Genomic DNA, 24,107 nt, shown 5'->3' with positions numbered 1-24,107 from the left:
AAAGAAATTCAGTATTTTCTGGAGAATGAATTCATAGAGTCCAGTAAAAGTGACTGGAGTTCACCATGTATACTTGTTCCGTAACCAGATAAAACTTTCCGTATGTGCACTGATTATAGGAAGGTGAACAGTGTGGCTAAAACAAACACAGTTCCATTACCAAGAATTGATGGCTGCATTGATACATTTGGCAATACCAAGTGTGTCACCAAAGTTGACCTTCTGAAAGGATTTTCACAACTTCCACAGACGGAAAGAGTAAAGGCAATTTCGGCATTCGTGACTCCAGATGGACTTTATCAATTTAAAGTGATGCAATTTGGGATGAAAGGTCTGCCAATTACTTTTTGACGTCTAATGAATATGATTACCTCTGGTCTAGATAAATGTGATGTATACATCGATGATATCATCTACAACGTTACCTGCAAAGAACATTTAGCAACAAGCCGGAAATCCTTTGACAGACTCACTGATGCAAGTTTGACAATTATTAATCCAAAAGTGAGTTCTACCATGCTAGTGTAACATTTCTAGGACATATCGTGGAACATGGACAAGTTAAACTTATATATGCTCAGGTCAAGGCTATCTCTGAATTCCCTGTGTTAGTTAGTAAAAAGCAGCTGATGCGATATTTAGATATGGCTGGATACTATCGGAAATTTTGCTCCAATTTTTCCATAATTGCTAAACCCGTGACAAATTTATTCAGCAAAAAAAACCTAGTTTCTTTGGAATGAAAATTCTCAGGAGGTTTTTGATAAGTTAAAAGTGCGCAAGTTCTTCCATTTCCAAATTTCAGCCAATCCTTTAAACTATCTCTTGATGCAAGTGATGTTGGTGTTGGAGCAGTATTGATTCAAAAGGACAAACACGGTTTTGATCGTCGAGTGTGCTATTTTTCTAAGAAATTAAATAAGAACCAAGGACATTATTCAACAATCGAGAGGAATGTTTGGCTTTGATATTGGCATTACAATATTTTGAAGCTTACATTAGTTCATCTCTTTCTTCGATTATTGTGTTTAGTAATAACAACAATGTATCCTTTGCATAATTCATAAGGGTTCTTCTTTAGTTGTTTTTTTAAACCTCGTCTATAATTAATCCATGGTAAAAAGAAATCTTTATTATATAAATCTTTCTTTTTGTTTATGGAGGGAAGTGTTATAATATTTTCTTTAATTCATAGTTGATTTATTTTTGTTTTACTTTTTTTATTTTTTTATTTTGTCAGAGTAAGATTCATAAATTAGATTCAAGAACATACTTGGACTGCGCATTAAATAACATATATCAATTAAGTTTCCAAGAGGATTGATCCACATCCGGGCATCTGTTTTGCGTTGTAGCTATATTTCTTGTTGATGTTTAGAGAAATAATAGACATACTTGCCTTAACACTGGAGACCTTCAGGTGTTTTTTATTGTGGCCAGTTTTGGGGTTGATTATTTTATTTTATTTTAAAGAAAAGTGATTATTTTCCCTGGAATTACAATGCCCTAAATTAATTCGTGAACAAGGACATTTATCAAAATTTATTCACAATTCAAATTGGAATATTATTGTATGTGATTAAACAAAGAACTGCTGACACATCTGTACGACGCTGACCACAACATACGTCATTCCATTTTTGACTTTATCGGGATTAGAACTCTTTTTCATTAGAACATTTTGTTTCTAAAACTTCAATATTTTATTTTCAAAAAAATTATTTTTATTGGATTCTTAAAACCTTAAGTTCTTTTTCTCAGTTTTCGCTTATTTTTCTAGGGAAAGAAATTATTCTTTTAATTTTATAAAGCTTTTTGTCTTCACGTTCTTCTTGCTACGTTTTGTAAGAGGCGAAACACGTAACAGTAAGTGAAGCCAAGGAACACTTGTTCATTTACAGTAAAAGTGAAATGAAGACCCAGTTTTACATAGTATTCATTATTGCACCAAGATGCAAATGATATTATGTCATACCGAATTTCATGAAAATCTCCCACAGTATATCATTTTGATATTCTGGATGCATCAGTATGTACGTGACTATTCATTCTGTTGTATACTAATTATTACCATTATCATCATCATCATTAGCATCATCATCATCAACAACAATAATAAAGGCCTATTTTAGTTGGTAACGCTGTAATATTTGTTTTACCCAATTGTGATGAGCAGAAATATTGTGGGAGATAAAAGTAATGAATCAATGCCAAATGCGCCTGAAAATGCAAAGAGCATGTCACTATATCAATAATGTCTTATTCATCTTCTTCTATTCACTACCACTTAATGTTATTATGTTGCAACTGTAAGGATACATGCCATAATAATTACATGCGATGATAATCAATGCTATTGTATTGAAACTGTTAAGATACATGCTATATTAATAACATACGATGGTCATTAACGCTATTCTGTTAAAACTTTAATGATATATGCTATATTAATTACATGAGATGATAATCAATGATATTCTATTGAAACTGTAAGGATACATGCCATATTAATTACATGCGATGATAATTAATGATATTCTATTGAAACTATAAGGATAAATATAATATCAATTGCATACAATGGTCATCAGTTCTCTTCTGTTGAAACTGTAAGGACACGTCCGATATAATTTACATGCAATGGTCATCAATGCTAATATGTTTAAACTGTAAGGATACGTCCAATATAATTTACATGCAATGGTCATCAATGCTAATATGTTTAAACTGTAAGGATACGTCCGATATAATTTACATGCAATGGTCATCAATGCCAGTATGTTTAAACTGTAAGGATACGTGCGATATTATTTACATGCAATGGTTACTAATGCTATTCTCTTGAAAATGTAGGGATACATGGCATTTAATTACATGCAATGGTCATCAATGAGATACTGTTGAAACTGTAAGGATACATGCCATATTAATTACATGCATTGCTAATCAATGCTGTTCTATTTAAACTGTAAGGATATATGCCATATTAATTACATGGAATGGTCAGCAATGATATTCTGTTGAAACTGAAAGGACACATCCATATATTTACATATAATGATCATCTATGCTTTTCTGTTGAAACTGTAAGGATACATGCCGTATTAATTACATGTTGAAATGAAAGAATTGCATCAAATTGTTAAAATATGTTCCTTGATAACTATTTTTGTGAAATGAACTACAACAGCAACATTATCGAAGGTATCGTAAACCAGCAACATTTTAGGTTGGATAAAAACAAAACATGCGCATCTGGACTTGTGTCCTTAGCTAGTAATGCTATACAATATATGCCAAATCTGACGGAGTTTGGCATCGAAGACTACGCTGATATCGAGAAGGTAGTCAAAATTGGATTAAGTTTTGGTGTAATACAAAATTTGAATTGTGACTGCTCACTTGTTCCTTACTTGAAAAGGGTAGGATCAAAAGCTTTAATAGATTTCTTTGGATATTGAAACGAGCTTATTTGCAAAACGCCAAAGAAATTTGAGAATATGTCTATAAAGGACCTATTTTACAATGCAACTAGGGATGATCTTGTATGTGATATTACAGTTGAATGTCCCCCAAAATGCAGGTGTTATGACCAGCAAAGTAGAAAGAAACTGGTAATAAACTGTACAAGTTTAGGACTGATAGCTATGCCGGATTCGTTGCCTGAAGGCATGTGGGGAAGCAAAGTGGAACTCCTTTTGAGTAACAACTCAATCACAAAATTGGATGAAAGGAACTACATCCAGCGGATTGTGTCACTTGATCTGAGTGGCAATAATATTGCATCACTTGATGAGACAGCAGTGAAAATGATGAATTCCGATATACACATACTAATTCCAAACAACTCATTGCAAACATTACCCAGAGACTTTGAGAATCTGAATCCGGATAACCTTGAGATCGGCTATGCTTTCTTACTGTGTTCCTGTGATTTTCTATGGGCAGAGAATTGGCATAGGTACAAACGGGGAAAAAGAAATAACACTATGCAATGTCTTCATAATGGCGACAAAATCAACGTAGATCTCATGAGTGGGGTTTTATCTGAATGCGAACAGAAGACTGACACCATTCCTATTTCTCCACCAATTATCGTGATCGTTCCTCTCACGGTATCCTTAGATTTCTTGATGATTTTTTATTTTAGATACGAAATATTTATTTTATACCGGCGTTTTCGCAAATATATAAGAGACAAACATTATTTAGACCTTGATGCATTTATTTCAGTGAATGAGTTAAACTCTGAATCTTTTCAATGGGTTTTGCACGATTTAGAACCCTTTCTGAGAGATGGCGGTTATAGGACCACCGTTCCATGGAAAGATTTTGATCCTGGCACCTACCTTGAGACAGAAACTATCAAAGCAATTCACCGTCACGTGATATATATTGTTATTGTAGCATCACGCGAGAGTGACGAAAATGATAGAGACGGTGTTCCAGTGTTGTGGGCTGAACATGAATTTAATTGCATTTGGAAAGAATTTGTTTCAGACCCAAACAAGCATGTCATTGTGGTAAATTTTGACCAAGTAAATAGCTCAAATGTGAGTGATAGATGTCTGCGTGCATTAGTTCGTGTTGGAGAAGTGGCTGATCACTGGGACAGAGAATATAAGCTTCCGGTCAAAGTAAGGAAACTTTTGGATAGTAAATACACAAGAAGTCCAAAGTAATGATATATGTTACCTTCATTCCACAAGTATAATTGAAAAATATCCATACCCAGTACAAACTGACAGACAGACGCTTAACTTTAGTGCGAAGAACAGATACGATTGTCTGAATAACAACGGCCTGTGTTTGCTTATATTTACCGATGACCACCGATTTTTTTAGACGGTTTCGTTTATTCTATTCAAATATGTAAGTTACTGGCTTGAACGAGTGTTCGTTAAACAACAATTCGTCTAGAAAATTTAGCTTCATAAAATTTAGCTATTTTAGTCCCTATAAAATCGTCTTTAGGAAATCATCCCTATCTTTTCTACAGAGATAAAACGAAAGCTTATATTTTAATTAGAATGCTTGTCTTAATTTGCAATTCTTCCACTTCCTCAATGTTATTTCAAGAAAACCTTTCTAAACAAAATTGTGAGATATAAGTCCAAAATAACTGGCTATATTATATTTGTTCCACAAGTTAATTGAGAAACAGCCATTCTTACTACCGACAGGGAGATTGCTACGTTTGAGGCAATAGAAATATCAAAGTCAATCTTTGAAAATGAAAATTTACCTCATTATATGACTGGGGGTTCTCAAATTATACTTACAATTGTCTGCTTACTTTCTTAACCAAATTCGAGAAATATGCATTCTTGATTTTCTGATATTATTTTGTCAAATATTTATTTTAAAATATAGGGGTCCTTTTTGATCAATAATTAAGTCATTTTTATTAATTATTTTATTATTATTATTATTATTATTATCCAGTTTTTTCGTGAAAGTTTAGAACATCAAAATGAATTTCGTCCTATTTAAAAACTTGTTGACCAATTCAGAAAACAATTAACAACTATAACATGCTTGCATTAATTTCGACTACACAATTCAGAAGGTTTTTATGTTTTTATTAATGTCACCACCTCACCCCACTCTAATCAGTTTTGACGAAATAGCGACATCCATCATAGATTGTTTATTAGGGTGACCTGCTTATTGTTGAAACATGCAGACAACCATCGATTTATTCAATTTCTTTTACGCTTTGCTAATTAAAAGTTGACGAACTTAGAACAATAATGTCTCTGTTACAATTCATCAGCCTGTTTATTGGTCAGATAGAATAAATATGCTTCTACATTTTCAGCTATTATTTTATAAAATGTCTGCCTAACTAGTTTTTCTTTTCAGATGAACAATTTAGTCGTTATTATTATTATTATTATTATTAGTAGTAGTAGTAGTAGTAGTAGTAGTATCTTCTTCTTCTTTCAACTTTGGAAACATCACCATGAATGTCATCATATTTTTTAACATTTATCTGGATAAATTCTGGAAAGATAATCAAATATAAACGATATAACATTATTTTAATATAAAAATGTTCACATTATTTTGAAAAGTTTTCGCTTTATATGGTCCTTAGTCCACCCCACTCTTTATTTTCAACAAGCAGAAATACTTTGAAATTGTCATGTACATGATTGGTATTGAAGCTCCTTTTATTTGTACCGACAACCATCTATATATTTAAAGAGTTTTGGGTTTTTTATTCCAATATTTAATTATCGGGATCAGAACAAAAATAAGTTATAGCCAACTCAGTTTCACGCAATTGATTCAGTACTTTTAAAATGGCGACCAAGCTATTTCACTAAGTTTACTTAAATGAAATACCCCGCTGTGTCCTACATAGATAACATGAAAGCTTGTAATTTATCTTTGACTATTGTATTGGGATGTTTGTTTTAAAGTTCCAAACATTGATTAATCATTGTACTCCCTCTTCCTTCCTCTTGCTTGGTGTTTTGGGTAACTAAGTGTGTTTATTTGACAGGAATTGATTTTTGATGGTCGGCACTATCTCTCTCTCTCTCTCTCTCTCTCTCTCTCTCACCCCTAGTTGCACACACACACATTCTTCGGTACTTGGATAGGACAATATGCATATCTCCAAGTAAATACCCCACATGTGAGATTTGGCATGATAGACGTCTACGAGTATTAATTTGTAATGGAGAAGTGGCAGATTATGGCGACGGAGAACATACGCTTCAAGGCCGAGGAGGCCAATACTTGGAAAGGTTATCTAATTTGCATTTATGTATGGCTTATATATAAGTGTTTTGATTTATGTTTTCTCCTTCATCTCAATTGTATAGAAGTGTGGACAAAGCAAAGTAGATTATAAGTAGATATAAGTGACTAATTGAACGTTCAAACTCCATGTATTCTTCCACATTGGTTTTGGTCAGAAAGAAAGATCGAACACAACGTTTTTTTATATATAAACTTTCGTCACTTAAATACAGTCACCGTTTTTATGTGGAGCCGATGCCAGATATATAGGGTTATATTTCAAATATTTACGTCACGAAAGGATATTTTTAGCTGTCCATCGCTGATTATTTCCCGGCAATATTCGCGACCCATAAAAGTCAGTACCAATTTAAAGGTTTACATTTCGGTCTAGTTAACGCCTGTGTGGCGTGCGTTCGTCTGGTTGAATTGATGAATGGCACGGAAAACGTAGATTCGTTGACGATATTCTTATATACACTAATATCTGGAAAGATCATATTATGGTATTAATGAAGCTGCTCGACATCTTTCGCAAAGCAAATCTCAGGGCGAGACCTGCCAAGTGTAGTATAGCATATTCTAATGTAGAACGCTTTGGCCGTTAGCAAGCTGGTCAGGGGAGATGAAATTGCACCCTGACAAAACTGAGGCACAGAGACGCATCTAGACCAAAAACTAAGATACAGCTTCTTTAGTTTCTTAGGTTAATAACGTCTTACGGGAAATTCGTTGCACATTTAGCAGTTATAGATAGTCTGATTTGAATAGAAAAAAGAAGCACATTCAAGTTTTTTGTGGTTCATACCTGGAAAGGATTTTTAATGCTCGTAAGGGAATGTTGGTCAGTAATGAGAACTGATGCATCCGATACAGGAGCAGCTGAGGGTAAAGTTTACCCATTGCTTGTGCTGGCGGAAAAATGCTGCCGCGGGAACAGAACAACCCCCTGGTGGGAAACGATTGTTTGGCACTGCTGTGGAGAATAGTAAAATATCACACGTACCTTTTCGGAAGGGAAACTGTCCTTGAACACTAGCCACTCGCGAATTTGAGCAAAGCGATAGTCGCGAACAATACATTGATGCTTTTGGCATCAACTTGACGGCCATATTATTTCAGGATGGAGAAAAATCGAGGGTCGGTCGGTAAATGTATGGGCCGATCACTTGAGCAGAGTTTTATTTAAGTTTCCATAGACTGTTGTCACACCATTTTTATCTTGCAGACAAATAATGAGCTCAGCCAATGTTTATTACTTATTACCACTGACTTAATTTAGTCAGATGATACTTTGTTCCGGTATTCCACATTTCTACTAAATTATGACATTTGTATTCCTATAAAACTGAGGTAATGTTCTTCCTTTGCCTTCCTTACCAATCAGCACTTATTTGTGTCCATTAATGTATTTGCAGTCATGACTTGAACAAACATAAAGTCTGTGCAGATTATGTTAAATACGTTTTTATTAATATTGTTTTTCCATTGAAATTCTTGTCCATCAGGAGATAGCACTTAACATCCAGACAACCGTTTTTGTATTTAAAAGTTGATATGAAAATTGTATATTGTTTTTACTAACTCTGGTACACTAATCTAATAAATGCCACATGCTGTTCAATTAAAATGAGTTTTCTAAATGCAACCCATTGTTCGTTAAAATGAGTCTGCTAAATGTCACCTGTTGTTCATTTGAAAGGAGTGTGATAAATTCCACCTGTTGTTCAATTGAAAGGAGTCTGCTAAATACCTTCTGTTTTTCAATTAAAAGGATTCTGCTAAAGGCCACCTGTTGTTCAGTTAAAATGAGTCTGCTAAATGTCACCTGTTGTTCGATTAAAAAATGACCTGTTGTCCATTTGAAAGGAGTCTACTAAAGGCCACCTGTTGTTCAGTTAAAATGGGTTTGCTAAATGCCATCTGTTGTTCAATCAAAATGACTCAGCTAAAGGCCACCTATTGTTGAATTAAAATGAGTCTGACAGATGCCACCTGCTGTTCAATCAAATGAGTCTGCTAAATGCCACCCGTTGTTCAGTTAAAACGAGTTTGCTGAATGCTACATGATGTTCAATTAAAATGAATCAGCTAAAGCCTACTTGTGGTTCAGTTGAAATAAGTCTGCTAAATGCCACCCGTTGTTCAATTAAAACGAGTTAGCTAAAGGCCACCTGTTGTTCAATTGAACTAAGTCTGCTAAATGCCACCCGTTGTTCAGTTAAAACGAGTTTGCTAAATGCTACATGATGTTCAATTAAAATGAATCAGCTAAAGCCTACTTGTGGTTCAGTTGAAATAAGTCTGCTAAATGCCACCCGTTGTTCAATTAAAACCAGTTAGCTAAATGCCACCCGTTGTTCAATTAAAACGAGTTAGCTAAAGGCCACCTGTTGTTCAGTTGAACTAAGTCTGCTAAATGCCACCTGTTGTTCAACGGAAAGGAGTCTGCTAAAGGCCACATGTTGGAATTTATTTTGTTCATTGAAAACGAGTCTACAAGAATGTCATACTACACCGTGCTTTGTATATATTCATAGAGTTACCAGTATCAACTCCTAATCAACGATACTTCATTGACGGCCTTGATGTGGGATAAATTCATTCTGTTTATAACATAAATTTCGATTTTATTAATTATTTGTCTAATGTTAAAGTATGCTGGGCGTTAAGCAGAGTCACAAAACAAGATAGATCATGTTTTATCATTAAATTTTCTTAAAATTCTATACGTCAGTATGATCATAAATTATAATACACTTAATCTGTTGTATATTCTTTTATTTTCTGTCATTTCTGTTTTTGGGGCGCTTGATTGTTTTATTGCTTATTTTTCTCTTTTATCATCTGCATAAAAGAAAGGATTACCTTCATCATTTCTCCGTTGCATATAATCATTATTTTCATTGTAAGTTTCAACGGCAGTAACTTAAAGGAAGTGTAACCCTCGGTTATCAAGGTTCTTCAAGGCAGTGCCGCCGTTTGTGACGTCATCTAAGACCCAGTTTGGTGATTGTACGTACTTTAAAGTCATGCTAAACCTTCTGTTGCATAATATCACATAGCAACAAACTTATTAGGTGTACCCAATAGTCGGAACATTTACTGGAGTATATTATGCAATGCACTTGCCTAATAAGTCACGCAAGGGGTGACCTATAATTACATATCATGGTGGCAATGCATCAGTGGTTAGAGACTATCCTAGGAGCTTTAGATACCGAGGATTCCTTGTCAAGAAATTGCATCAGACATATATACCTAAAAAGTTAAAGCAAACATTGAGTGAATATATAATTCTGAGTGTTATAAATTTATATCCATTGAGAAAATATATATTTCATACAATGTAACAGCTGTAGCGTTTAGTGGTCTTGGTAAGGTGATTACGTAGTTGTGATTTACAAAAAGCTAACAAGTGAAGCCACTGTCAAAATTACTAAATCAATCCTCATGCTAGTGCCGCGGAATAAAGTGACTGATACGTGAGGTGTTGAAAACACTTTCTTTCATCTAGGCCCCATCATGTGAGACGAGAATACATTAATACATTAATGTCCTCATTCTTAATGATGCCTCGTAAACGACGATTACATTCCATCAGAGTGTCCATAAAAAGAAAATGCATTTATTTTGTTCGATTCTGCTCCTAACAACATAAACTGATTTTGAGAGTCATTCTGTTCAAACTGGGCCCTATCGCTATTGTTCTGAATTATTCTCGTACTGCATGCTGGACACTATCAAAATTATTCTGAATATCGTCGCACTGCACGCTGGCCCCGATCGCATTTATTCTGCACACACTTTAGTTTCTATCGTGCTGGATGACTTAGGATCGTGTTGTGTTCGGAAGACAGAAGGCCAAGTACACGTCTCCAAAATAATACACAATCCGTGTCCCTTACACGTCATATCCAGCGATCGATACAAATGGGTCGCCAGTGTAGTTCTACCTTGTTTTACGATGTTATCTGGTTTACAGTTTCAACTTTAACAGCTCTCTCTCTCTCTCTCTCTCTCTCTCTCTCTTTGCTGGGAATAGCGAGCGGTATATAGGGGTATGATATGATAAGCTAAACGGGTAGACACATTAACACAAGAAATTAAAAAGTACATAAATAAACGGGTAAATTAGTCCACGGGGAATAACTCCGGAAGCTTTACTATCTTTAAGATCGACTTACAACACCTGGCTTAATACTGGTATTTAAGAAAATTTACATATACTTGAGCCGAAATATTTTTGACGCTTCAATTCATTTGAGAAGAAAAAGATTTGTGACTATGCCTGAAATGTATAATGAATCAAGTATAGATAAGACGAAATATACTTACATTGGATTTTTGTCCATCGTGCCATGTAGTTTAAAAATAATGTTTGCCATAAATTCATTCGCATAAATAATACAAAATCCACGTTTAAATGTTTTGCATTTTTATGACAAATATAGGATTAAACAGACTAGCATTGGTACAGAAAACAAGTGTGGTAAATGGAATGACCATCGGTTAATTAAACATACATTGACTATATCACATGAAATTAATGGCATAAATACATGGGTTTATTGCATGTTTCTTTGTTTCCTTCCAGAATGATACCCGAACTAATGTCTCATTGTCACTAAACATTTCAAGATTCGTCATCAAATTAGCATTCATAAAAACCTTTTCTTAAATTTCGTTTGTGTGTTTTTAGAACATTTGGCATACACTACACTTTAAAATACGGTACTAAAATATAAAAAAAATTCTTGAAATTATCTTGTCTTATCTCAGACGAAACGTTTAGTATTTCCTCAGATTTGAGGAGTATTTCAACTCTGTTTCAAAAAGATTAACAAGGTTTCCATACGTTGAAATTAATTTGAAATACCTTTTCTATGATTTACGTCATTTCAAATTTACATGTCTTTCAATAATGCTTATTTGATTTAAAACAAAATGCGATATTGCATCATTTTAACCGTCTCTGCCTCTGACATAAATGTTGATATTATCTCAAGCGTAATTAAGGTGACAGTATATAAAATCTTAATTTTAGGTGAAATTGTGAGAATGATAGTAAAATCGGAACCGGAACAACAAATCCATTATATGCATTCTGTATTCATGGCATGATTGCAAGTGTACAATGTTTGATTAAATAAAAAATATCAAATAAGTAATATTGTTGTATATTGTTGTGTATATTGTTATTGTATATTGCTATGCATATTTAATTTGCATTGCTGTTTATTCATTACTTGCTATAAAGAATTATATTTTGATTGACATTGTCCAAAATCAAGTCCATTTTCTACCTGACCTGAATTATTGAATTTTTTGTTATTCTGTAGAAATATTATATATCTTATATTTTCTCTATGAGTATGGTTTACAAATTAGGATTATTACTTTTGCCTGAGTCACGGACATTGTGTTTACTATGTTCTTTATTATACTTTTAGTAATAGACTTTCTAATTATAACTAAGATTTTATCTTGTAAACCTTTGGAACGTTCCGGAATGAAATTTCCATTAAGAAATAACTTTTTAAGAAAATGTTAATTGTGACCTTATGTGAAATAGAGGACTAGATAATCTTGTTTTCCGAGAAATTATTTATTCGTGTTGTTAGATCTGAGCAGAATCAGTTGTATTATTGTTGTGTCCAGTATTTCATTTGGGCTCGAATATGTTTATTCAACATATTTATTCACTGGGAATACATCACCTAAAATTATATTCTTGGAAATAGAGACTTTTATTTATAGTGAATCGCATTTATTTTGTATTATCACCTTAATTCAGACTTTAAATCATTACGGCTTGCGTTAGTAATTCTATAATTATTTCGGATTTAATGCCTTTCTTATACTTTTACTTTCTATTTTAGGGAAGTACTTATTTGTTAAATTTCTTTATTCAAGGAGCCAAAAATGGCATAGATTACCGAGTAAACTATTTTTCCAAGAATTTAAGCAAATACCAGAGGCATTACTCTACACCCAAGAAGGAATGCTTGACTTTGATATTGGCTTTGCAGCACCTTGAAGTGTATATAGGAATGCAATATTGACATCAGGCACGTCAAGGGAAAAGACAGTCTAATAGCAGATGCACTTTCGCGTGTATCGAAAGATTATATTGTTTCATGTATACTTTCTCCCATTCAGAAGATTTCATTTTATGACAATTTGTTTTACATTTGTATGTGACAAATACTTGACCAAAGACTTACAAAAATGATACTAACAGCTGCCTCGCGTGGCGATCAGCATTAAAAAGTTAGTGTTAGAACTGGTCGGCCTGGTATCAAGATAATGTGACTGGGTGGGACATCATGCTACATGTCTGCGGCATTATGCCCCAGTGCTAGATATCACTATAAACTGTCACACTGCATATATCGTAGCGATATGACTGAAAAATTGTTAAAGCTACGTTAAAAATCTAAATCACACACATACACAAATAGTTGAAGTATCCTTTATGTTCAAATCTTTCTTGTTGTTTATGAGTGGAAGTGTTATGTATATTTACATTATTGATTAATTTTGTATCCATTATCTGCTATGGATAATTATATTTTGGATCTGACCTTGTCCAAAATCAAGTTCATTTTATACCTGATATGAATCCATGATTTGTGTACCGTACACAACTAATACATAGGAAATAGTATAGGTTAACAATTTGGATTATTATATTTGTCTAAGTGAAAAACATTATGTTTTCTATGTTCTTTATTATAATTTTAGTAATAGACTTGTTTATTATGTTCTTTATTATATTTGTATCATTTAACTTTCCAATTATAACTACGATTTTATCTTTTAGACATTTGAAACCTTCCAGAAAGAAATGTTCCATTAGGTAATAATTTTTTATTTATAGAAGATGTTAAGATCAAAGAGAAGACAATACAATCTAGTTTTTCTAGAAATTATTTATTTGTGATGTAAGATCTTATCAGAATCTGTCGTATTATTGTTGTGTCCAATATTTCACTTGGATTCAAATTTATTTCTTCTAGTTATTTATTCACTAGAAATACAAAATGCTCATCTAAAATTATATTCTTGGAAATAAAGACTTTTATTTATAGCGAATATTCAAATAAGGATATATTCTTGGAATTGTATTATTGCGATCCAAAAAAGAATGTCGGCACATTACTATGACAGGGGCCATAATAGACACATTAACACTTCCAGCGCTGGATTTATATTGGATTATCACTAACGTTTATTCAGGAATTAACATTATGGATGTCGGCTTGAAAGTATGGTGATCTGTCCTCCACGTGAGGTCCATGTTCAAAAGGTCTGTAGATTTAACATTAGTGTGAAGGTTTGGCCTCTGTGATAATTTAACACTGAGATGGATTTCTGACATAAGTGATTTTAATACTGAGATGGCACTTTGGCCTCTGTCATAAATGGGGCTCTGGCCTAAATGGGGGTCTGGCCTAAGTGGGGCTCTGGCCCAAATGGATATTTGTCCTAAATGGGACTCTGGCATAAATGGGCCTCTGGATTAAGTGGGGCGCTGGTCTAAATTGGAGTCTGGCTTAAATGGGGTTTTAGCCTAAATGGGGCTCTGGCCTAAGTGGGGCTCTGGCCTAAATGGGACTCTGGCCTTAGTGGGGTTCACGCCTAAATGTGGATCAGGTCTAAGTGGGGCTCTGGCCTAAATGGGATATTAGAGTGCTTCTGACAGAGTTATGGTAATATAACCTCTAACGGGAAAGGAAAGGAAAATGTTAAACTTACCTCTATTAACCAATAGGCCGTTCGGACTGAGCAAAGCCAAGTCATCTACTAAATAACATCCAAACGTAATAAGCAATGCGCAATTTAAGTAACCAACGCCCACACTTACTAACCAAATAAAAGTTTTAAATACTGTCACCCAAAGTATAGGATTAAAATAAGTGGTATGAAGTAGAAATTAAACTCCTTATAAAGAAAATTAAATTTCCCCTACAACTCCTCTCCCCATATATTTAAATGCAAGGCCTATATAACGTGAACAGCCACACCCAATCACTCTTATAAATCATATAACCCTAGGAGAGAAAGTGTAGGAATATACACTATACACAAATATATTTATGTACTGTCAGAAACAAGAGTAAAAGTGCTCAAACATACAACAAATATCCGAGCTGAAAGAGGCAGGAGTGATCATGCACTGAATACACAAACGTAAGTGCTATTACACACAAAGTGGGGACTTAAGGTTTACTTGTGAATTGACAAAAGACAAAGACATAACATGAATACATAAAGAGTCAATACTGTATTAAATGATCGTGGTTGGAAGGACTATATGTTAACTTTGTGAGTGATCATGTAAAATCAACACATCGATAAATACCCAACCATGAACATTTAATTCTTACAATTTCAATTTACTTACATTATGTCATCATATCAGCAAATTTCATAAAGAAAACATTCACTTCTATGTAGATCGAAGTTTTCTTTCATTAGTCTCTTAAGTCCGACAGAATACATAGCCCGATCTTTTCTAACCACGAGTCGTCGATTCTTTATACAGTTATATAGGGTAGAGTGTCACAGCTGGTCATGCCAGTGATGTATTGTTAAGACCATTATTTTTAAAATGGTTGATGCTGTTTAAACCAGACTATTTCTTTGTTTTGTTTTTTGTCTTTAAATAACGCTTGCTTATGGCACGTATTGTTTTAGCATTTTGTGTTGTTACTTTCTGCGCATTTCGATCTTCTAAAAAGCTAAATTGTGTCCATTTTTAGTGAGATTCCTTATTTGACATATAACACTGATCGTTAATAACTGCTGAAGAAACATGTTGTCGAAGAGAAAATGCAAGAACTGATTTGGAATGCCTGCCATATGCCTTCTTTGGCAAAAGGGGTGAGTGTTGGAGTGAAGGATAGTCTGTGCAATTACATTGTTTTAATGGCGCTCACCACTTTCGCATTTTGCATCGAGGGTTAGAATTTTAATGAAAACAATTATCTCCGGGTGTCCTCACTCTTTATACTGGCTATTTAAATAAGACCTTGTACATCTTAGATATTATTCAAAGAACCTTTAATTCCTTTTATTTTGGTATATGATTGGTGCGTGTAAGTGTAATATGGGTTATAGAATCTACAGCTTGGCCTTACTTCAAATGTGCACCTCTCATAAGACTGCTAGCTCCGCTTGGTCATTTTCACTTCCTGGACTTCAGAGGTAAATTGTAAACAAAGAGCCAATAACTTTATTTACATTTTATATATTTGGAGATTCATTCATTGTACTTTCAGAAGCTGGTATTGTCTAGTCTGGCAAAATTCATTTTCCTTTTTTTTTATATCTGCTAAGGATAGTGTACATTAGACTAATACACACTGATTTTTGTAGCACAAGGGAGCAGTCATTTTAGTTAGAAGTGTGCTTAGATCATTTGTAATTTCCACAAGTACAATATCCAATGAAATTTCAGCCAGAGTACATGAAAGTAAACATGAGGTATGCCAACATTCTCTCAGTTGTCCATGATGCAAATGTAAACAACTTCAAATAACACCCACCACTTTCTCAGAAGTTCATAAAATCTGTAGAGCGCACCCACTAATATCTAATGGTCGATTTTAATCTGGAATTTGTAAATTTTGATTGGAAATCACAGGATTGGGTGGGTAGCACTTGTTTTGTTACTAGGATGTAAAGCGTTGATATATATAAAACTTGACATCAAATGGCCTGGAAACAGCAAGCAAAAGTAGTCCGCAGAATTTATCGATGTGTAAAGAAACAAATCCATTCGAGTATCACGTGACCGTTTACATCCAATTAAATTGTAGAAAACGCGGTCAATTCATAACAATTGGAATTATATATTTTTAATTACTAAGTAATACCTTCGATTCTAAGAGAATAGGGTGACGCTGAAAATGGCCGATCGAGTTATTAACCAAAGACGGTCGGTTCTTACAACACCACTTGACTGTTCGTCGTCACAAGCTTCTCAGCACTGTTTATACATTAAGCAAGACTCACTTCAGTCATCCTTGCCTTTCCACCTTCACTCCATAGTTCCGTACGTATAAGTATGGTACTGGCCCATGTCACATGTACCAGGCTGCAATAACATTGTTGAAATACTAATTAAAAAATGTAGGCTTACATTCATATTTCTTGATTATCGTGGGAACAGGTGACATATGTGGCGTTCTATAGTTTCGTATTTTGCGTAGGGACAAAAAGAATTTCTCTGGTCATTTTCGCTGGTTAAATTGGTTATTTTTAAAAAAAGAAATTGCATAGCTTAGATATTATTCAAAGGACTTTGTTTTCCTTTTATATTGGTATATAATTAATGGATGTAATTTGGGCAAGTGAATATACAGTTTAGCTTTACTTAAAGGTCACTGGCCACCTATATTGTACAAACTTGTGATATTATTATAGTCTTAAACAAAAACGCATTTGATATGTATGCAAACCATGAAAACGTTAAATTAGACTTAAAATTCCGCTTTTTAACATGAAATATGTACTCGGCAAACTCTGTAAACAATCGGTAGTCTCCGCGTGCCAAAAAAACGGATCTGACGTACATTTATCCCTTCTATTCAACCTAGCCATTCAAGTGATTAATTTCTCCACATGAATGTCTATGTGATATATCTTACGATCGTGCTTTTGTACAGCAATTATGGTGCACTGTGTTGCATATGGATGTAACCAAAAGAGGGATGATGGGACAAAAGGTATCTTCCTTTTTCCGGAAGACCCTGTTTACCAGACAATTCAGCCCTACTTGACAATAGTTGACAAGTTGATATATATATATATATATATAGATATAGATATAGATATATATATATATATATATAATTATCTTTTAAAAAACGTTCTACATGGACAAAAATAAACAACTGTGATAATACGTTACATTCGGAAGATACACTTCTCTTTAAAATAAATAATTCACCGAATTTTAAACACAAATATACTTATATAAATAGCCGATCTGTTTTAAATGATAGAATTGGTTCATCATAGAATCGAATGAACAATCGAAGTCATTGCCTTATACAACTTCATTAAATGCTTATTCCCGGTTCACTCCAACTTCACTGTCGCTGTTCTTCTCGGTCCTTTCGATTTTTCCCCCTCTCCGACCTCCCTACTGTCTCGCCTCTTTTCGGCCCTCAAACTTTGTGTGATACGTAAGTACGTAAATACGTAGATGTATGGATAAGTAAGTACGTGGATACGTCTGTAGATATTTCAGTGGATACTTCACTGGATACGTCAATAGATCCTGCAGTGGATACATCAGTGGATATTTCAGTGGATACGTCAGTGGATACGTCAGTGGATACTTCAGTGGATACCTCAGTGGATACTTCTATGGATTCATCAGTGGATACATTAGTGGATACTTCAGTGGTGCTTTTCTTCCTTTCAAAATAATCAGAGAAGCAACCTAAATCTTCTGTCAGTTGTCCTACTGAGAATAGACCATTTCTCCCCTCTCGTTATGTCAGATATCGTTCTATCGGAATTCAAACAGATACCAAAGACCTCTGGTCAAGCTAAACATGGCAGACCATAAACAAACCTAGTGTCATAAGATTAATGTACTTCCTAATGGTTATTCCATCCTGATTCTCAATAATATTACACGAGACATAACAGTTCCGTTCTCGTCTCAATTATACAGATGTATGAATACAATTCATTATATGGCTTAACTAAGTTATTTTCAGCGAATACAAACATTCAAATCTTTATCATACGTGAAATCATCTAAGATCGGTGAATTCAAACGGATTCTCGTAACTCAAGTAATGCATGAACTTCGTAGATTCCTATAGCAATCACGACGAAAACTTCAAATAACTCGTCAAACTTTTATAAAGAAGATCATTGTACGAATTCAGATAGATGAACTCAACACAGTTACACTTATATCAAGAGAATCGACCTACGGATTTAAACAAATTATTTCATGCAAATATAGACAATTAAATTCAAACAAATTATTATATTGGTATCAACGAATTACATGAGATTGACGCAAATACCTTGTGCTTTCAAGCTTTGTTCGCTTCTACCACCAGAATTGTGTCCTTGACTTTCCAGAGATCCGGTCCCTTAATTAAGAATCACTTCCTCTTCTGACAAAGACATTAGAAATCATTGCAGTATAGCGATTTAACAAGCACCTGTCCCCATAAATCTAATGAATTGTCTTCTGACCCAAATTAATGTGCCCTTCGTAGATCGACAGAAATTGCACCCTTACATACACATATATACAATTTATGTAGGACAAAGTGTTTTTGATAATTTTTAAAGGTTCAAGAATGGAATATGTTTTAGGGGAAAAAATTTAACAAATTTAAAACAAACTAAACTATCTTGATATTCTTTAAAAGAAAATAATCATATTTAGAAACGTACATATATATATGAGAAAACACAAACAGACATATTTTGCTCATTCTAATTAAAATATTTATGTACATTTATTTTTATGCTAAAATAATATATGCATCTGCACAACGACATTCTCAATTTAAGTCTTCCGGTCAAATTACCAATATTGATTTATAAAACAATAATACTTTATAATATTCTACATAATACGTCTACATTTTTCTAAGAGTATTTCGTACATGAGATATTATAACAAATATATATAATTTTAGGCCACAGGTTGTAACACTGCTGCATAAAATACACACTCGATTACACATGAGAGAGAGAGAATAATAATGAGAATTTTGTCAGTGTTTACTTGCTATAATATGACGCTCTTGCCAGTTAATTTTATTGTTTGTTTTTATTTTCAAGTTGATGTCTGAATATGTGTGCGCACGTAAACTGAAAGCTTGTCATTACTAATCAATATCGTCAATCAGATTTGCTCCAGTATTTCATGCAAATAAGAAAGGAACTAATTTTGTGTTGAATTTGTGCCACCACCACCACCTCCTGCACGGTACAATACAATAGATAAACAAACACTTATTTGAACATAAAATGAAAGAAACTCACCTTGCATTGTTATCATTTATTCCTTCTGTTTCATCATGCGAAATGTATTAAAGAAAAAATTTATCTACGAACTCCGTATATGTAGCGGATGCCGGTTGGCGTATGCATCCTTACTTAAGTGTGCATCGCTTATATAAAATAACAAAATTGCAAAAGAGACGATAATAACACTCGATTGCTTTAAGGCACCTGCCATTCACGCATGATAAGTTATATGGTGCAAAATGACCAAGATTGTATTGCATCTATGTTAACTATACGACTTTATCTATCATTATTTTAAAATACATTCACTGAGAGTGCAAATCATAATATTTTCGCTTGCAAGGGTTACATACGTATTATTAAAGCAAGTTATTGCTCTGTATACTATTTACCCTGCAAATATCAATTATGACTACATATGGCAAACAAATAGAAGCCGACCGCTCCGGTAGCCTAGTGGTTAAGGCGTCCGTCTCGGAAGCGTTTAATCGTGGGTTCGAACACCTGCCGAGTCATACCAAAGACTTACAAAAATGGTACTAACAGCTGCCTCACTAGTGGCTCAGCATTAAGAGGTTAGTGTTAGAACTGGTCGGCCTGGTGTCAGAATAATGTGACAGGGTGGGGCATCATGCTACATGTCGGCGGCATGATGCCCCAGTGCTAGACATCACTATAAACTGCTACACTGCAGACATCGTAGCGATATGACTGAAAAAATGTTACAGCTACGTTAAAAATTCAAATCACACACACACACACACACACACACACACACACAAATAGAAACGCGGGTGATGAATAAATAAAACTGGCAGCGAGCTATAAACTCCTTGCTTAAACTTACCGACAGGATATCTAATACAAAGGTTATTTTCTTACAAAACAAGCCAACCCCGGAAAATGACTTTGGGTTCTTTTAAGTGTGCCAATTCTTTTTATGAAGTCGGCCGACATAAGGAAGCCAACTTTGGTTCGTTTGGAATCTTTTAAGTGTGCCGTTTTTTATTTTACAAAGTCGGCCGACATAGGGAATCCAGCTTTGATTCCTTTTTACCTGTATTAACGAAAATTTTGAAAATAAATTTAACCAATTATACAGTTTTGAAATCGACACAATCTAGTGCGTCGTGCACGAACCTCGATATAAGGCCGATCAGTAAGTTAGTTTTCAATAGTTTCATTTAGATGATCCCTATCCATAGTGTAAAATGTTTTTATGACCGAATTTAATGCCGCAATCAGTGACATAGTATAAAAAATCATTAATAAAATCAAATACACAAGTAAGGTCAAAAAGGTCCATATTTTTAGATACCTATATTAAAACAAAGCATAAGAATATTATCCACTTGACCAAAGAAGTCAATGGCAGTTCAAAGCAGAAGATGTTTATGCACCCCAACCCAAACTTTCTACCTGCAATTTTTATGTCCGAAGGTCATTTTTGACAGCATGTGATGCTCACAGTGCAAACACAAGCCCTTTTCCTAGATGACAATTCTGCAAATCAATGTGTACTAAACATGCTGATGGAACAGAAAATAGTTGTCATCCAAGCCGTTTTTTTAGATATTCTACTTGCCCCAAACCCATGTGTTAGCTACTATGGGAGGCTAGCTCTTCTTCCTAGGCACCTATTGGTATTTCACTATCAACATACTGCAGAGTAACTATGGAACGTGTACATGCATGACACCAATTGCAATAACAACACAAGTCCGAAACAACTAGTACACAAATATATCCATATATTTAAATAGTAAACAATACTAGCTGAAAAAGTCACACCATAGCCTTAAGTTAAGAAGTTTGCCAGGGGCCAGTTTACAAAACTGGACCCTACCACCTTAGAGGACACAATTAATTTATACGAGATTGACGAAAGCTTGGTAGGTCATTGGACTCGAAATTCAAGCATCATAAGTTTGATAAAGCCTTGGTATGCCGGGCCGTCTGCTTATGCGTGTCCTTGGAAAAAGTACATAACGCCCAATCCCTCAGCTAAGTTTTTAATTCAAGTTTTCTGTATTGTTATCCTTGTACATATATCGTAGTTAGTCTGTGGAACCTGTAAGCAATGTTCTTTCAGGTTCATGCACCTTTACTCTCCCTTTGACCCTCATGCATAATGAGGGTACATGTGTATGTATGTGTGTGTGTGTGTGTGTGTGTGTGTGATTAGAATTTTTAACGTAGCTTTAACAATTTTTCAGTCACATCGCTACGATGTCTGCTGTGTGGCAGTTTATAGTGATGCTTAGCACTGGAACATAATGCCACATGCACGTAGCATGATGTCCCACCTAGTCACATTCTCCTGACACCAGGCCTACCAGTCCTAACGCTAATCTCTTAATGCTGAGCGCCACTCGAGGCAGCTGTTACTACCATTTTTGTAAGTCTCTGGTATGACTCGGCCGGGTCTCGAAGCCACGACCTCCCGCTTCCGAGGCGGACGCTCTAACCACTAGGCCACCGGAGCGGTCGTAAATTTATGTAACAAGATCAATCTTGCTGCCACTTACCAGAGTGATAATTAAATATCAGTTTCTAAGCTATTGATTAGTCTTGCGGTTTTTTTTAAATATACAAATGCTGATAAGTTTGATTTATTTTACTCTTAAGTTTGCGGACCATCATTAACATATGATTTTTTTAAATATATAATTTTGTGATAGTTTTCAAAATTAATTGTTTTATTATCCTAAAATAGGTGATACTCTAGAATTAAAACTTATTAACCTGACTTCACTGCAGACATCAATATATACATACCAGTCTGCACAAGTACACTTACTGCATGGGTCAGTTTAGTAACATTGGCAGGAATGTTACATCAAGCAGAGTTTACGCATTAGAGACAGGGGGTCATCTCAAAACAGTTTAGAAAAACGGAATGCGAGGCTTACATGATATTGCATCGCTTGTAAACAAGACTTGCATAACTGACATTTACTAAGTGTATATAAAACTTATTCTATTGACCAGGTATCAACATGAATCTTCAGAATGAGAACTAAAATAGGAAATCATACAAGGGAATTTGTGCAGAAACCTTTGTAACATGTAGGACACACGATATTAATGTTATGGAAAAATGGGACCCAGTCTGGAAATGTGTCTAGATAAAACAGAGTATATACTGGTTTGACTGGCCTGGATTAATTGACAAAGAAAGTTATATTTTAGTAAAAAGAATCTTTTAAGAGCATATCCTAGTTGTAACTGACAAAATAGAGACATTGTTTTATTGATGGAATTTCAGTCCCTTAAGAGTCTTGAGTTTGCAACACTCATTACTGAAATTAGCCCCTGACTCTTTGGTGCGGAATTGAAAGCACACGTTTCAAACACATGTAGATTCAGCAAATGCTGCGGCTCATATCTATTTCTCTGCAAAGAAGCTGTCATCCAGGATGCATCAATGCTGATAAATAAAGGTTTGACCATGAGCACTCACAAATTTCAAGTTTTTTTAATTTTTAATATGATGGTCTTTGCATAGATTTACTAACGGGAACTCAGTTAGTACCGTCCGTTCTTTATCCTCCACGCTTCGGAGAGATCTCCAGTCACCTCTACACAGCATGGCAAGTTTTTCAGTACAATTTATTCATTCTACTTTCAGCATTAAAGAAAGTACAGTAGTTTTGAAATCTGTATTTGGTTGTTGAGAGACAGTGCTATATTGTACTAACTCTTGGAAAGACATTGAACTAGTTTTTGAACAATCACATTCAGACTTCTTCGTTCTCATCGCAAGCATGTCTGTAAGACATATTGACATTAACATCCCAATGTTGTCACAGATGTTCTTAACTGCATGTATATTAATTTCTCATCCATGCAACAGAAAAATCTAGCTGTTTTGCAAACCTTACTTTTCTTATCCCAGTCTAGTCATCTCAGACCAGTCGTCTCAGTCAAGGTGTCCACGCGCTTAGAACCACTTTTTAAAAAAAGAAACCCTTGTTGTATTCTGCTGTGCCTGACGTAGTTGTTCTAAAATCAAACATCATCAACAATAACAAATATATAACAAAAACATAGTAACTTTACGTCAATCCATCTTTGACAACACACCATACAAAAACATTTCAAGAGAGACAAAGACACGCACGAATAGGATGTCGAGCTTTTTGGTATCATGCTAGTTTGTTCCACACAGCATGGTCAGTTTTGTCCTATATGCAGGCCTAGCTCAGTACATGTTTATGTCAGCCTCATTAAATGTAGTAAAGCTACCTAACTAGCTTTAAATACTTCGTGTGAAACAAATTATATACTGTTAGCTACATTTAATGACGCTGACCTGAAAACTGACTGTGCTA

The 24,107-nt window shown here is 34.5% G+C and overlaps 1 protein-coding gene across 1 annotated transcript; it reads left to right on the top strand.

Moving 5' to 3' along the window:
• The first annotated feature begins 3,500 nt into the window (after window positions 1-3,500).
• LOC149778397 (uncharacterized) lies at window positions 3,501-4,682 on the top strand. The gene has a single exon (XM_089938330.1). It carries the CDS (start codon window positions 3,501-3,503, stop codon window positions 4,680-4,682), a length of 1,182 nt encoding a protein of 393 aa, XP_089794456.1.
• Window positions 4,683-24,107: the final 19,425 nt, after the last annotated feature.

Source organism: Sinohyriopsis cumingii, chromosome 17, assembly GCF_028554795.1.
Source record: "Sinohyriopsis cumingii isolate HCF-2022 chromosome 17, ASM2855479v2, whole genome shotgun sequence".
Lineage (NCBI taxonomy): Eukaryota > Metazoa > Mollusca > Bivalvia > Unionida > Unionidae > Sinohyriopsis > Sinohyriopsis cumingii.
Note: the sequence above shows the minus strand (reverse complement) of the source record. Positions and strands in the feature narration are given on the sequence as shown.

Bases quoted from the DNA above. Each gene is read 5' to 3' on its own strand.
- LOC149778397 (XM_089938330.1), top strand. From the start codon at position 3,501: ATGTCTATAAAGGACCTATTTTACAATGCAACTAGGGATGATCTTGTA.